General features: G+C 43.6%; 1 protein-coding gene and 1 non-coding gene across 2 annotated transcripts in view; both read right to left on the minus strand.

Moving 5' to 3' along the window:
* The window catches only part of KCMF1 (potassium channel modulatory factor 1), a 77,115-nt gene extending 60,844 nt beyond the window's left edge, over positions 1-16,271 (minus strand). Inside the window, exon 1 of the mRNA XM_021697436.1 lies at positions 16,096-16,271. Within this exon, the coding sequence (XP_021553111.1) occupies positions 16,096-16,111 (16 nt within the window). The 5' untranslated portion in view covers positions 16,112-16,271. The remainder of the gene's footprint in view (positions 1-16,095) is intronic.
* On the minus strand, positions 3,164-3,267 carry LOC123326133. The gene has a single exon (XR_006540912.1). It is a non-coding gene; the product is annotated as a small nucleolar RNA U13 (small nucleolar RNA).
* Positions 16,272-16,659: the final 388 nt, after the last annotated feature.

The raw sequence follows: 16,659 nt of genomic DNA on the forward strand, positions 1-16,659 counted from the left end.
TTGAGAGAGAGAGAGAGAGCGAGAGAGAACACAAGCCAGGGTGAAGGGCAGAGGGTGAAGCAGACTCCCCGCTGAGCAGGGAGCCTGATGTGGGACTCGATCCTGGGATTCCGGGATCATGACCTGAGCCGAAAACAGATGCTTAACTGACTGAGACACCCAAGCACCCTTTTTAAAAAGATTTTATTTGAAAGAGAGAGAGAGCGTGTATGTGAGCACGAACAGAGGGGAGGGGCAGAGGGAGAGGGAGAAGCAAACTCCCCGCTGAGCAGGGAGCCCGACATGGGGACTTAATCCCATGACCCTGGGATCATGACCTGAGCCAAAGGCAGATGCTTAACTGACTGAGCCACCCAGGCACCCCTTAAAAATAAAATCTTTAAAAAAATAAGTAAAATCAAGTAGGCATCAGCAAACCATGGCCCATGGGCCAAATGTGGCCCACTACCTGTTTTTGTACAGCCTGCTAGCTAAGAATAGTTTTTACATTTTTTAATGTTTAGAAAAGAAATAATTTTTAAGAATATTTGGTGATGCCTAAAAATTATATGAAATTTAGATTCCAGAGTCCATAAAGATTTTTTGGATCATAGCCATGCTCACTTGTTTACGTTTAGTCTTATGGCTGCTTTCATACCTCAGTGGTGTAGAGTAGCAGCAATGTAGGCCATATGGCCCACAAAGCTGTATTTGCTATAGCTTGTACAGAAAAAAGCCTGCTGACCTCCAAGTGAAATATAAATGAACATGGGCTTTGGTTTCTGACAGAACTTGGTTCAAATCCTGGCTTTACCACTTACTGTGTGACCTAGCACAAATAACCCAACCTTTCTGAGATTCAATTTCTTAATTTGTAAAATGGGTTAACATATCTTGCTGGGTTGTTCTGAAATTTTACTAAGCCTTTTAATCAGGGTCCCTGCTGTAGGAACCAGTCTATAAAGTGCTCAGTACAGAGTTAGTTATACTTAATGTTAAGAAGTCAGGCCCTGGGGCGCCTGGGTGGCTCAGATGGTTAAGCGTCTGCCTTCGGCTCAGGTCATGATCTCAGGGTCCTGGGATCGAGTCCCGCATCGGGCTCCCTGCTCCTTGGGAGCCTGCTTCTCCCTCTGCCTTTCTCTCTCGCTCTGTTTCTAATAAAAAAAAAAAAAAAAAAAATCTTTAAAAAAAAATAAAAAAGAAGTCAGGCCCTGGTTGGAATCCCAGCTCTATCACAGACCGTATGACCTTGGACAAGATGCTTAACTTCTCAGTGCATCAATCTCATCTGTAAGACGTGGATAATAATACATATTTCTCAGGACTGTTATGAGACTTAAATGGGTTGGTCATGTGAATGCTAAGCAGTGCCTGCAGATAGTAAGCACTCAGTAAATACTACTATTAATATAGCAGTATCAGTTAGTTTCTCCCTTCCTACATCTACTCTACCTCTCACTTCTAGTCAAAGCAGCCTGCATCTGTAGAAGTAAGTTAATACTTGCGTGACAAGTGCTATTATAGAAAAATGGGTGGTCAGGAAAGGGTCTCTGTGGCTTGCAAGTCACATCACAGTCATGGTTCTCTTATGTCTCCAATCCTCCCTTTTCTAAATCTTTTCTTCCTTAGAAATCTAGCAAATCCCCAGGCTTCAAAGTAGGGAGCTATAAAATTCTTATCCCTAGCCAAGATTTCTCTCTCTTGAGCCCCAGGGTAGTATTTCTCAATTCCTGATTTCTACCTAATGGCCCAGCATCACCTTAAACTGAAAATGCCAAAAGCTGAAAATTATTCTTCCCCCCAACTGTTCCCCATCTCTCCCCTCCTATCTTCCTCATTTACTAGAAGAACTTGCTATTCTTCCAGTGCACAGGCTGGCTGTCCTGAAATTATACTTTAGTCCTTGTTCTCCTGCAATAAGACTACCTCAAGTCATCTTTTTCCTTTCATTCCTATTGCCACTGACTACTTCAGTCCCCTTTAACTTCAAGCATATTCCACCAAAAAAGCTCTGATTGGTCTCCCCACCACAGGCACCACTCTATACCGCATGCCCACAGTAATCTTCCTAAAACATACCACTTTTCACCATGCCTTTTTTCTGCTTAAAAATTTTGGTGTACTACCCCCTCTTCCAACCCATAATCTATATGGAAAAAGGCAAAGATGACTTCAGTGTGGCAATCTAAATCCTTACCTATCTACCTTGCTCCAGTCTTCCTTTTTAATCTTAGTCCCATGATAAAAATACCATCACCTAACATTTATGCAGTGCTTTATTTTACTCAGAAAACATTCTTACCTGGCTTGCATTTCATCTCCAAAATAACCCTTGGAGAGAGGCTAAACAGATCTCAGTATCTTTCTCTTACAGAAGAGAAAACAGACTTCTAGCACTGAGCTGGAAGTCAGAACAAATGGGTCCCTGTCCCACTCCCCCCTTGGATTCCTAGTAAATCAATCAGTCTGTCTAATACCTCATTCCCACCACTTACATACAGGAGTCTTCTGTTCCAGAAACTCCGGTCTCAGTGTTGTCCCATCCACCTCTCTCCAACACACCTGATGTTTTCTTAGCTCTCTAGTTTACCCCCTACCATTCTCTCACTTGGTAGACGGCCCTAATCCCCAACTCTTGTTATAAAAATACAGTAATACAGCATAGGGAATACAGTCATTAATATTGTAAAAACACTGTACAGTGACAGATGGGAACTAGACTTGTGGTGATCATTTTATAATGTATATAAATATCCAATCACGATGTTGTACACCTGAAACTAATGTAATATTCTATGTCAATTATACTTCAATTTAAAAAAACCCAGTTATTTCTTCAAGTCTTCAGTTTAAATGCCACCCTTTTGAGAATGCCTTCTCTGACACCCAAAACCATTCTATTCCACTTGCCAACACCATGGAAGCTATAATAACTGAGGTGACACTTACCGCCCCAGTCATACTACAGCTAGTTTATCTCATATACTTGGACCTTCCAATACCCCCCTCCAAAAGGAAAAATTGTTAGAATTTTCTATTTGTCTCTGTACCTATCACAATACTTTGCACGTAAGGACTTAAAGTTTTGGATTAGACAGCGTTGGCCAGTGTTTTTCAAATAGCAAGTCACAAACCCTGAGTAGAATGTGCAACCAATCTGGGTCACAACTAGCGTTTTTCCCTGCCTCACGTGGGTAATGTGCCGAGGCGGTAGCAAGGTCTGAGGGAGGCGCACATCAACACACGCGGTGAGCAGCCAATCGCCATGCTTAGGAACTACAAAAAGGTCAGGATTCTGTTTTTAATGAAACAATAGAAAATAAAATACATCTCTCATAGTAAAGATGAGTGCTGCTTTGTGAAACTCTTCATTACATCTGTATGTAACTGCTGGATCATAATATGAAATACATTTCTTACTCTGTGATGTATTTTTTTCAAGTTTGAAAGCTAATGTAGATGACCCAATTTCTAGGCTCAAGCGTTTTACATTTAAACCAGAGATATCTGCTTTCTACCAAACCCCACACCCTACAAGGACCATCAGCTAAATAGAACACATAGGGCGCCTGGGTGGCTCAGTTGGTTAAGCGACTGCCTTCAGCTCAGGTCATGATCCCACAGTCCTGGGATCGAGTCCCGCATCGGGCTCCCTGCTCAGCGGGAGCCTGCTTCTCCCTCTCCCACTCCCCCTGCTTGTGTTCCCTCTCTCGCTGTGTCTCTCTCTGTCAAATAAATAAATAAAATCTTTAAAAAAAAAAAAAAATAAATAAATAAATAAATAGAACACATAGATACACAGGGGCTGAGGAAGACAAATCTTAAAAGAGTAATGAGCGTAGGGGAAAGTTTGTAAAGAAATGTTTCTTAGAGATGTTAGAATGTGCTACAACACTAGGTATTTAGTTTCCAGCCTCTGCCATTTGTTTAGCCAAAAAGACCCCTCTATAGAAGGGCTCCGAAAATGTATTTCTCAATACTCACAGTTAAAGGGCCCTCACCACAGCCCACAATACAAGGGTATATAGGATCTGGCCCTGGCTATGGTCACTTCATTTCCCTTTCCCTCTCAATCATGGTCTTCCAGCCACAGTGGCCTCCATGCTGTTCCCAGAACATTCTAAGTTTCAGCATCTTTGCACCTGCTATATCCTCCCCCGTTATCTTTCCTTCTTTAGATTTTATTTGACACAGAGAGAGAGAGAGAGAGAGAGAGAAAGTGCGCACAAGCAGGTGGGAGTGGCAGAGGGGTAGGGAGAAGCAGTCTCCCCGCTGAGCAGGGGGCTTGATCATGACCTGAGCTGAAGGCAGGCGCTCAACTGACTGAGCCACCCAGGGGCCCCCTTCCTTCTTTAAATATCCTTCACTTAATTCAAAGTTTTTTTCTTTGAATGTCCCATCTTCAAAAAGGTCCTCCCTGACCACAGTATGAGGGAGGGCCCCACTCTCTATTCCCTTAACCCACTGTATGGTTTTGCATAATACTTGTCACCACCTAAAACTCTAGTACACATTTATTCTTTTATGGTCTACCCCAGGGATCCACAAGCTTTTTCTATAAAAAGCCAAATAGTAAATATTTTCAGCTTTTTCTGTCACAACTACTCAACTCTGCCATTATAGTATAAAAGCAGTTTAGACAATATGTAAATGAGCAGATGCAGCTGTGTTCAAATAAAACTTTATTTACAAAAACAAGCAGCCGGCTGGGTTTGGCTCAGAGGCCATGTACCCCTGATATATTCCTTCTAATAGAATGGGTCACTAAAAAAAAAAAAAAGAATATGAGTGTCATAGGGACAGGAATCTTCTCTGTTTTGTTCTCATCATGGTATCCTTTAGGCCAGAATAGTGCCTAGCCCCAGGTACACATTCAATAAATTCAATAAATATGTGTTGAGTAAATTAATAGTACTGGTCTGGAGTGGAGAGCCACAACTCTCTTCCACTTCGTTGGGTGACAATAACATGGCGTTCAAGAAGAATGAGGCCAAGGTCAGCAACTGTACTTCCCTTTAGTTAGTACCATACCATGAAAAATGGTACCACAACCATTGTGTGCCCCTATCACCAGCAATAACCATCTCACACATAAATGCTTTGGTCATAACTGGGTCCAGGGAGAAGCCTGTTAAAACACAAATGCCTTGGCTCCACCCCCAGAAACTCTGATTCAGTAGGTCCACGGTAGGCTCCAAGAGTCTGCATTTCTAGCCAAGTTCCTAGGTGATGCTGATAGTGCTGGTCCTAAACTACTCTTTGAGAACCAGTGGGTAAGAGCACCCACAAACCATATAGTACTAGTATTTTTATACTATTAAAAAAAAAGGGCGCCTGGGTGGCTCAATTGGTTAAGCGACTGCCTTCGGCTCAGGTCATGATCCTGGAGTCCCGGGATCGAGTCCCGCATCGGGCTCCCTGCTCGGCAGGGAGTCTGCTTCTCCCTCTGACCCTCCTCCCTCTCATGCTCTCTGTCTCTCATTCTCTCTGTCTCAAATAAATAAATAAAATCTTTAAAAAAAAAAAAAAGCCATAAATTCCTGATGTTCCAGTGATCTGGTTCGGGGGGGGGGGGGCGGGGACTGAAAAAGAAGACAACCATAAAACTGTTCCGTGGGAATGTTGCCTCAGTGAAATGAAGGCAAACACCATAAGGTCTTTAATTTTTTACAGACCATCTCCCAAACACTCTGTTTTTACTTGCAAATCTAGCTCTAACTGGCTAAAACAATACGCCAAACAGGTAAAAAAGAGAAATCACCAGTGGCCGGCTAACCTTGATAGTGGGCTATTAGCTCATAATCAGTTTTCTTAAAATTACTTTAAAAAAAAAAATTTTTTTTTTTTTAAATTTTTTAAAGTAGGCTCCACTTCGAACATAGTGCTTGAACTCAGGACCCTGAGATTAAGAGTCTCATGCTCTATGGACTGAGCCAGTCACATGCCCCAATTTTCTTAAAATTACTTTGAGGACGAATCATAACCACCTGCTTTTCTATTGTTAGATGCCAAAGGCCTTTTCCGAAAGGATACTGGAAAGCCAATCTTATTACAATGAAATACACCTACAATAAATTACCAAGCCTGGAGGTCACTTTCTTCAAATGATAAAAAGTCTATCACCACCAGACAGAACCCACAACTACCTCCTGAATCCACCATAACAGAACTTGCAATGGACTAGTAACAATTTTTACAAGTTCTACGTTCGTCATCACAGAAGACTTAAAATAACCCCCCAAACTCACATTAAAATCACCCTGAGTCCAATATTTACTCTTCCAATCTGAATAGCCCACAGAGGGATTATAATTTATATACATTTGTAGCTGTTTATAAAGTAGTTTTCTATTGTAATGGTTCTATGTTGCTAACATAGGTTAAGAAATAATTTTAAAGGGGTGCCTGGGTGGCTCAGATGGTTAAGCGTCTGCCTTCGGCTCAGGTCATGATCCCAGGGTCCTGGGATCGAGCCCCATATCAGGCTCCTGGCTTGGCGGGGAGCCTGCTTCTCCCTCTCCCTCTGCCTCTCCCTCTGCTCATGTACTCTCTCTGTGTGTCTCAAATGAATGAATAAAACTTAAAAAAAAAATTTAAGGTGAAAAAGTAAGGTAAAATCTTGGTTCTTAGGAAAGAAATTCAAGAAGCAAAAATCCAGAATGTCAATGAATGGACCATTAAGAAGATGGCAATACTACATCAAAATGTACCTACAAAAAGAGACTGTATGTGATCAAAAAATGTATTAGCAGACCCCCAATGCATGAGTCTAAAGATGATTCTCAGCTAAGATCAAGTATTTTTGATCCAAATTTAGTATCTGAACTCAAGTGTACTAACTGTAAAATATACACTAGATTTTTAAATTTTTTAAGAAAAAAACCCATAATTTTTATGCTGATTACATGTTTAAATGCTAATTTGGATATATTGGGTTAAAGTATTAAACTATTTAAATTAATTTCGGGGCACCTGGGTGGCTCAGATGGTTAAGCCTCTGCCTTCGGCTCAGGTCATGATCCCAGGGTCCTGGAATCGAGCCCCGCATCGGGCTCCCTGCTCCGCGGGGTGTCTGCTTCTCTCCCTCCTTCCTGCTCGAGCTCTCTCTCACTATCGCTGTCTCTCTCAAATAAATAAATAAAATATTTTTAAAAATAAATTAATTTCACCTCTTTGGCTTTGTTACTGTGGCTACCAGAGAATTTAAAGATTTATTTATTTATTTGAGAGAGAGAGCTCGCGTGCACACACAAGCGGGAGGGGCAGAGGGAGAAGGAAAGAGAATCTCAAGCAGATTCCACACCAAGCATGGAGCCTGACACAGGACTCCATCTCACAACCCTGTGATCACAGCCTGAGCTGAAACCAAGAGTGGGTCCCTTAACCGACTGTGCCACCTAGGACCCCCCACCAGAGAATTTAAAATTACATGTGGCTTGCACTAGATTTCTATTGTATAGTGATGGTCTAATCCAATTCTGCAAGTAGACTTGCTCTCTCCTCTTCCTTTGGGTGATTTCTAAAAAGCTTGTAGAAAATTACATGGAGCAAGAAAGAACATGAAGCTATGTGGTATGTCTGACATGGGATGTCAGAAAAACCATGGGTCAGGTGCTCATCCACTGTCACTTCAGGTCTGATCACCATTTTTCCTAGGGAAGGGAAGATCAGTCCCTCCTCTGTGACCACTATGTATATCCGTATATATAGCCACACACACAAACTGCACACTTTACATTAATTTCAAATTGCAATTAACTGTATCAGAATCCCTAGCTTATCAGGCAGAATGTAAGATCTCTGATTATGAAAATTACCTGGTTCCCAATACCCAAACACCCCCAGCTACCTAGTATGTATTTCATTCTTATAGAAGAGACACATCTATAACAACTCCTTTAAGATTTTATTTATTTATTTGACAGAGAGATAGAGCCAGAGAGCACAAGTGGGAGGTGGGGGAGGGATGACAGAGGAAAGGGATGACAGAGGAAGAGGAAGAAGCAGGCTCCCTGCTGAGCAAGGAGCCCGGATGCGGGGCTCAATCCCAGGACCCTGGGATCATGACTTGAGCCGAAGGCAGACGTTCAACCAACTGAGCCACCCAGGTGCCCCCTATTTTTATTTTTTTTAAGATTTTACTTATTTGAGAGAGAAAGAGAGAGAGAGAGGGCACATGCGCACGAGTGGGGGGAGGGGCAGAGGGAGAGGGGGAAAAACAGACTCCCTGCTGAGCAGGGAGCCCTGGGATCAGGACCTGAATGGAAGTCAGCCGCTTAACCAACTGAGCCACCCAGGCGCCCCTGTAGCAACCCCTTTAAATAATTCCTGCCTGTTTTACTGCAATGGCCTTAACTCCTAATTTAGAAAGTTTCTCATTTCCTTGCACTGCCAAACCTCTACAACCATAGAAAGGAGAATACTGACTGAGAAGAATACCAAAAAGAAGTACCATCTAGTTTCTCACTCAACAGTTGCTATATAACCATTAAGCCTCTGCACCAAAAAAACTAAACTGAATACAAAATTTAAACATTTTATCCCTTGAGCTCTTTTCTCTCTAAGCATCAAAAAGATACTTATAAACCTACAAGGAATAACCTTCTTGAACATACTCTAACATATGCAGATGTGTGTTGAGACTTCTATAGTCCAAGGGCAATACTGTTAAGGAAAGAAATGTCCTGCTGGGCAGAATTGGAAGTATTGAGAAACTTAAATGAAAATAAGCTTAAAAAAGAAAAAGAAAAGAAAAAGGAGGGGGAGATGAATATTGCCAAAACATTAAAATACGTACATGATTTAATTACCCTGTCATAAAATATAAACTTCAAGGACTAATTCCAGCATACTGGAAAAGAACCACAGCCTGGGCAATAGGAAAGCATTTAATTCCCAAAGGTGTTTCAAACCCACTGAATATTATCATCCTGCAGAAAGGGTCACCAACTTGGGGCAAGCTCTGGAGATGACTTTGAGTGGTACTCAGTGCGAAGTCCATAAATATCCACTAAATGAATAACTGAATGAATCAGAAAACTCACGCAAGGTGCAATTAATATTCAGAACCCACAGCCAGTTAATCCGAAACCAGAGCTAGAAGTAGAACCAAAAACAGTACCCGGATCTAATCCCAAACCATTCCCCCAGGAGTCAGCTCCCCTTAAATTTTTTTGTTCTGTGTAGTTTGTCCATCCCCTCTAACTTTTATGAAAAGTTCCAAATCCTCTTTCCCACATTCTCCCTCCTTCTTAACCAGCTTCCCAGATAAAAACAGAAGATAGCAATTTCTAGTCTCACCATTTTTTAGACAAATAACAACATCTCTAACAATCACCCAGAAGTGTTCAGATGTCTGGCCTCCCAAAGGCCAGACATTGTGCTCGGTGGCAGGGCACAAAGGTAAGCGTAACACTATACCTACCTTTCAGGTGGCTTCCTGGGGAGACAGACAAGCAAACAATTACAGCATAAAAAAATACTTGGAGAATAAGGCAGGAGTGCCACTAGAGGGACCCTTAACTTTACTGGGTGGGAAGGGAGGGTAACAAGAGTCTTCAAGGAACAATGAAAGAAATAAAAGTCAAAACCAAAAAATAAATTATAATTGAATATGCCTGTGACTGTTCTCCTAGCTCCCCAAGTTAGCACTCTAAAGTGACTCTAATGAAAATCCTCTTACTATAAAAAAAAAAAAAAAAGCTGAAGTTCAGGACACTGGCACTGAGTACTAGCAAGAGAGGAAAAAAAAAACCCCACACGATTCAGCAGGACATAATGCTAAACCTAATTAGTCATGATGTCAAGAGGCTTCACCCATTTATTGTCTGTCCCTCCTAGCTAAAGGTGACTTGACTGACCCACTCTTGTGATTCCAGTTGGTTTTTTTCTAGCAGCAGTGATAGACTTGCAGGGGTCCATCCGTACTTCCAATACTCCTTGTGTCCATTGGCAAAATCTGCTGGACTGCTGGTTGGCACTGTGGCCATGGAAGAAATAAACTGACCACGTACATGAACCAGATGGACCCACACTGCTTTTTTACTATCCAGAAAGACAACTAAAACCGCCATTAGCAAACACTGCGGGAGGGTGGTAAGAGAGGTAGAGTAGGGATGGCACCCCGGAAAGTGCCTAACAAGGAAATTCATCTCTTGCTAGTTTCATAGGACACTGAGTTTTCACCTCCTGGTACTCAGGCCCAAGCTTCACGCCCACCTTGCCTAACTTTCCTCTGCCAACAATGTCCTGTCCTCTTGTCTAACCATCCCAAGAACATCCTCTCTTCTCTTAATCACTCACTTCCTTCCCATGGAATCTACGTAATATGTTCCCTTAGGAAACTGTCTGCCTTTTCACATATCTCCATCATGGATCAGGACATGGCTAATATATAAAAATAAACACATTTTTTAAAAAGTTCTGATTGTACACCTCTTAAGGGCTCTTTCTTCAATTTTATTATTTTTTTTTAACAATTTTATTTATTTGAGAGAGAGAGCGAGAGAGGGAACGTGTGAGTGCAAGCAGGGACAAGCAGACTCTGCGCTGAGCCACGGAGCCCATGATGGGCTCAATCCCACAATCCTGACATCAGGACCTGAGCCAAAATCAAGAGTTGGATGCTTAATGGACTGAGCCACCCAGGCACCCCTCTTTCCTCAATTTTAATGAATAACTTCAGCAACTGAAATATCTATACCTTATCATTTAAAAAAAACTGAAAAACATCATGGCTCCTAGCACAACACTAAAATTAATATGGAATTAATTTTTTACAAACAGATATTTTAATAATAGATCTCACGACCCTGAGATCATGACCTGAGTCTGATGCTTAACCAGGCGCCCCTTAACTTTTATGAATATAAAATGTAGGAAATGTTTCCTTTGAGTTCATGCTCATGAAAATAGCCCCCCAGGAATATTTATACTGTAATATTAAAAAACACTATTTCTAGGATAATCCAACGATACCTTAACCTTCACTAAAAACAGCTTTTGGAACCTCCAGTTTAAAACAAAAACACCAAAAAACCCGTAAACCTCAGCAAATGTATATGGTAAATGTTATAAAGCTGATGTTTTGAAAATTATGACTCATAAGTGCATGGATTTCTTCATTTTTAAGATATTGCAAGCTTAACCCAGGGATTTGTTTCACATCAGAAGTGTATTAAGTTTTTATTGTAAAAAAGTTTTCAATCTTTAAACAAGATTGCTGCTAATACATCTTAAAATCCTAAGACTGAAAGGAATTTCTTCCAGATTAAATTTCCAATTTAAAATAAGAAAATTGTATTTTATGACATTTTAACTTAAACACGAATGTCAAAATATGGGGAAAATTAGTTCCCAAGTCAGTTTTATGAAATCATGAAATCGAAGACCCCAGAAATTAAAATATTTACATTCTTATCTATCTTTTATTGAAAGTCAAGGTAAATGTAATTCACAATTTCTTGAATTGAAAAAGTCTTAAGAATGTCATAATCTTTTAACAGATCATAGTTAAAATAAATGGTCTGACATGTTGGTAAAAATCTTTTCAGTGGGAGTCAATTTACTTCACTTACAGGAAGGCAAAAGTCACCACATTAAAATCACAAGCCAATTACCAATCCTGGCTTTGCAGTTCCCAAATCCTAAAAACAAAATTATTGCACATCACTCTGGGATCATCTGCATGTATGCTTTTAGGGTCAGATAACATTTTTTAGAGAAGAGAAAATTTAAATCTACTAACAACAGTGGCAAAATGTCAAAAAATGGTACAACTTTCAAAAGCTAGATTAATGGCCTACCTACTTCTGTACTTTACAGTTGGAAAATAAACAGTATCAGTTGTTTCTGAGAATAACAATATGATCCCCTACCTGTTCACTTACTTGCTATCATTTTTACGTATGAAAATCTTCTAAAAACTAGGGGAAATATAAATCCAGTGAAGGACTCTATGTGAAATCTCCAATTTTTTCAAAATCAAGAGTAGCCCACCAAAAAGTTAAGAAGGCACTGAAGAAAAACAGATTCCCTCTCTGAAGTCGGGAAATTCGGTTAAAAAAAAAAGCTGGTAATTATTTTGTTATCAATTAATTTATCCATTCCTTATGGCATGTCTCACATTTGTCTGTGGATGCTGTGCCACCAAATTTAAGGTGAGGAGCTGGGTCTCATTCATTCACCCCCACATTCCGTGGTTCCTAGCAAAGTGCCCCATACATACTAACAACTTGAAAAAAGGTTGACTGAATTAAGGCAATAAATGTGTTCCTAACTGCAGGTAATCAATTAGGCTCGAACTCATGCAAGAACATTCATAATTTCATTTTAGCTAATAAGCACTGAGTAATTTGACGTATTTTTAATTTGCCAAGCTATTAAATGGATTTTAAGCTCTGAATAACATTCTTATTTTTTAAACATATTCAAAATAAAGTGCGTAGTGAAACATTAAAAAAATATTCTTACAAATAAAAAAGGCAATGATTGGTTTCACTGTGTATAACATGGAACTAGATGGTGTTGGTATGGTGAACACAAAGTGACCCAGCACTGATGTAAAAGGTTTGTTAACAAGACAAGAACATTACAAAGAGAATTAGAAGCTGGAAAAATGGAATTCTGGCTAGAAAAGTCATAGTGGGCAAGCAGGAGACTTACTTAATACAGAGTACTACTGTCTCCACTCAGACAGGGTCTTGGGAAGTTGGAAAGCCTGTTTCCCACCCTCAAGAACAATTACTTCTCTACCGATCTACAGGGTGCATGCTGGAAACCGAGGTACAGACCATGGACCGAACTTACCATCACCCAAAGGAAACGATGGAATGAATACCAAGCAGAATGGGCCCTTGGGTTCCTGGGTGGCTCAGTTGGTTAAGCGACTGCCTTCAGCTCAGGTCATGATCCTGGAGTCCCAGGATCGAGTCCCATATCGGGCTCCCTGCTCAGCAGGGAGTCTGCTTCTCCCTCTGACCCTCCCCCCTCTCATGTGCTCTCTCTCTCTCATTCTCTCTCTCAAATAAATAAATCTTAAAAAAAAAAAAAAGAATATATCTTTAAAAAGAATGGGCCCTTTATGGGCTCCCAACAATTCCAGTTCCACCAACTCTCTAAAGCTCTAGTTGAGAAAAGAAGTAGGCAAAGTATAGCCCACAGGCCAAACTGGGCCAAGTTCAGCCACCTCCTGCGTTTGTATGGCCTGCAAGCTAAGAATGGTTTCTACCTTTTTTAAATAGTAAAACAAAGACACATTTTATGACATATGAAAATTATATGAAATTCAAATGTCAGCATCCAAAAATAAGGTTTTCATTGGAACAACGCTGTGCTTATTCATTTCCATGTTGTCCATAGCTGCTTCTGTACTACAACAGCAGAGCTGACAGAGACCATAACGGCACACCCAGCCCACAATATCTACCACCTGGCCTTTTACAGAAAAAGTACGCTGAACCCTGGCTAGAGCATTTCTTTATGCTCCTGGTTGCATCTCCTTTCTCAGAGGTGGTCCACTGCTTCACAGAGTTGAGACTCTAAGCTTGACAGATGTCCATCTTGGGACTGTGTGGTCCAAAGTTACATCATTACATATAATATCCTTCAACTCTTTAGGGTGGGCACAAAGACAAAGTAACAAATCACATGCATTCGGAAGGCCCTGAAAAGGTAGCACAATCCAAATACAACATTACAGGCAGCACATTTCAGATCTTTTACCAGACTACCACATCCAGTTCCGGGTCACGTGGTGAAAGGAAACAAGAACCACAGAGAATTTGGAGATTGGATAGATGATTAAAAGAGCTCAAAAATCATACCACTAAAGAAATGCTAAAAGAAATGGGATGTGCTTGCTCAAAAAAGAGAAAAGCGGGGAAAGAACTATAATAGTGAGGGTGTCAAACTCTGCATTTGTTGATAGATTAAATTTTTACTGATGAAAATAATGGCAGCCTCAACTAATACTCCACAAAACACGCATCTAATGAATTAAATGTGATTCTTAATGAGACTGCCACTCCTGCCTTAGGCCATAAACTAGCCCCTTAAAAGATAATCACTTGTCAAATATTGTACTGTAAGCCTTCAACTGACGGATTAGAGGAATGTTCCTTTTTCAGAAACATCTGGCATTATGTAAGTTACCAGAAAAAGTGTGCTATTAATGTGCTGAGGTTCAGTAATATTCAAGTAACTAAAAAGTAACATAAGTTTCAAAACCATATGCCTTTCCACAGGACCAAATAGGGGGAAATGGGCTTAAATTACAGAATTTGTGTTACATTCAAAAATGTTCACACTGTGGGATTTTAATTACTCTAAAAGATTACTGGTAAAGGAATCTTCCCAGGACACCATTCAATTAGAATGGAACTATCTGGATGTTATTCTAAAGCTGAAGAATGGGTCTCAAATCAATTCTTCCACCGCTGATTCTGTAGTTTTAACTCTCCCAGTTCTTATGAGTAAGAGAGCCTGCAGCCATGCTCAGTTTCATTTTGTCTTGAAGGTGGTCCATGTACACACGACTACATCTGACATAAACTTCAAGATCCCAAATTAAAATTTGGTTGTAGCTTTAATAACTTCTTTTAAATTACAGAGATAAGAGTATACATTCCTATTAAGTAGGAAAAATTGGGAAAATGGGCATAGTTTCCAAATATTTCCATGAGCCGAAGTACCTTATTATCTCAAAATGTCCAACACTTGCACACAGTAAGTGAAGACGGTATTTAGTTTTGAGCCTTTTAAAATACAGAATCCTTGAACACAAAATGTTCTTTGAGTCAATCTCAACACTGCAATTAATAATACAAATTCTGAAACTTGCTCTAAATATAATTTTAATCAACCTGAGTTTTTCAACCTCGAAATTCTAAGGCCTGCATTTCCCTAAGAAAACCCTTGCAATGGTGTGAAGCACACAGTAATCTGACTCACTAAACTTTCTCCACTCCTACATCACCTATACAGGATTTTAAAATCAAGAGTACACAACTTGCAAGCCACTTCTACAATCTTGCATTAACCTTACCAGGATAAACTTTTCGCCAAGTCTCTTAACACTTTTTTATTTATTTAAAGACCTGGGGTAGTGAAACAAAGAAAACACAACCCCCTCCCCCTTTTCTAAACCATATGGCAGTAAATTGAAGTTAACTTCTTTTTTACCGGCTCAACGCCTATACATCGGTCCTAAACATGTTTCTCTTTGTGCCCTGGGACTGGGCTAGAACTGTCTGCTTATTTGCAACTGTACCCCAATCATGTTTTGGGGTCGAAAAACAAGTCCAAAACGCCCCCTGACCATTAACAGACCTCGCCGCGGTCATTTACCGAAACCTGGTTAGGTAGGTAGTGCACGCAGGGCGAGGGGCCCGCGGCCCGCCCGGAGCGAGTCCCGCTCTGACCGGGCGATCGAGCAGGGAGTTTACTCGCCCCGGCCGGGCCGGATCCGCCCCGGGAACTTGGTTACCCGAGCCCAGGGACGCGCCGAGGCCTAGCCGCGAGGCCGGGGCGGGCTCCGGGTGGCGGGGGCTTCCCGTTCCCCGGCCGCAAAGCCTTCCCGCCCGCCCCGCGGTTGCCCGCAGGCAGGGGCACTGCTCGTCGTCTCCCGGCGACCGGACGCGCCTGCAGGGTCCACGGACGGCTCCTCTGTCTCCCGCCGCCGCCTGCGGCCCCGTTCGGCGGCCGCACCGAGCCCTTCCGGGGCGGCGGGAGCGCTAGGCCGCGCCGCAGCCCGCGGCTCCGGGGCCGGCCAGGCGGGCCGCGGCGTCCGGTATCAGTCCCGAGGGCCGGGCTCCCGCCGGTAACGGGCCCCGCCGACTCCCCTCCCCCTCCCCCGCCCCATGACAGTGCAAACCCTCCGGCCGGCCCGGCCGCCCCGCCTCCGGCACCAGGCCCAGCTCAGGGCCGCGGCCGTGGCGGCGGCGGCGGCAGCAGAGCCGCCACGGCTCTCCGCCCTCGCTCGCTCGCACCCAGGCCAGGCGCCTCGGGCCCGGCTCGGGCTCGACCGAAGTCTCCGCCGCTTCCCGGCCGCCCTCCGCGGCGCCTGGCCCGGGCGGGGTAGGCCGAGGCCCGGGCGGTGGGGGCGGGGGCTCCTCTCACCTTCATGTCGGGACATCCTAGTTCAGACGGTGGCGGCGCGGCCCCTCCCGGGCTCCGGCTGCAGTGTCCCCGGCGGGGTCCCGGCGCTGCCCGCGCCGGCCGGCCGACTCCCACTCGACTCCCGGGCTCGGCCGCGGGGGCGGGGTGGGCAGGGGAGCGCTCCCGCGGCGGCGGCGGCGGCGGGGAGGCGGCGCGGGGCGGGAATGGGGCCGGGCCTGGCCGGGGCTGAGCTCCTCCAGGAGGCGGGTCCGACGCCGCGGCTCCGCCGGCGCCCGCCGTGACTCGGTCACTCTCGGGCCCGCCGGCTCCCGGCTGCGGCGCCGCGCTCCGCAAATCCCGCTCCTCCCCTCCCCCGGCCCACCCCCCGCCCCTCTCCCCCGGCTCCCGGCCGCCGCCTCCTCCTCCTCTTCCTCCTCCTCCGCCTCCTTCCGCCGCCCGCACGCCGGCCCCGCCTCTCGTTGCCCGCGCCGGGCCCAGCCGCCTGGAGACCCCGCGGCAGGCGGTCGCGGCGGAGGCGGCGCGGCGCCTGCCCGCGCTCGCCAGCAGGCCGTGGTCGGGCGCCCG

Source organism: Neomonachus schauinslandi, chromosome 10 (assembly GCF_002201575.2).
Source record: "Neomonachus schauinslandi chromosome 10, ASM220157v2, whole genome shotgun sequence".
Classification (NCBI taxonomy): Eukaryota; Metazoa; Chordata; class Mammalia; order Carnivora; family Phocidae; genus Neomonachus; species Neomonachus schauinslandi.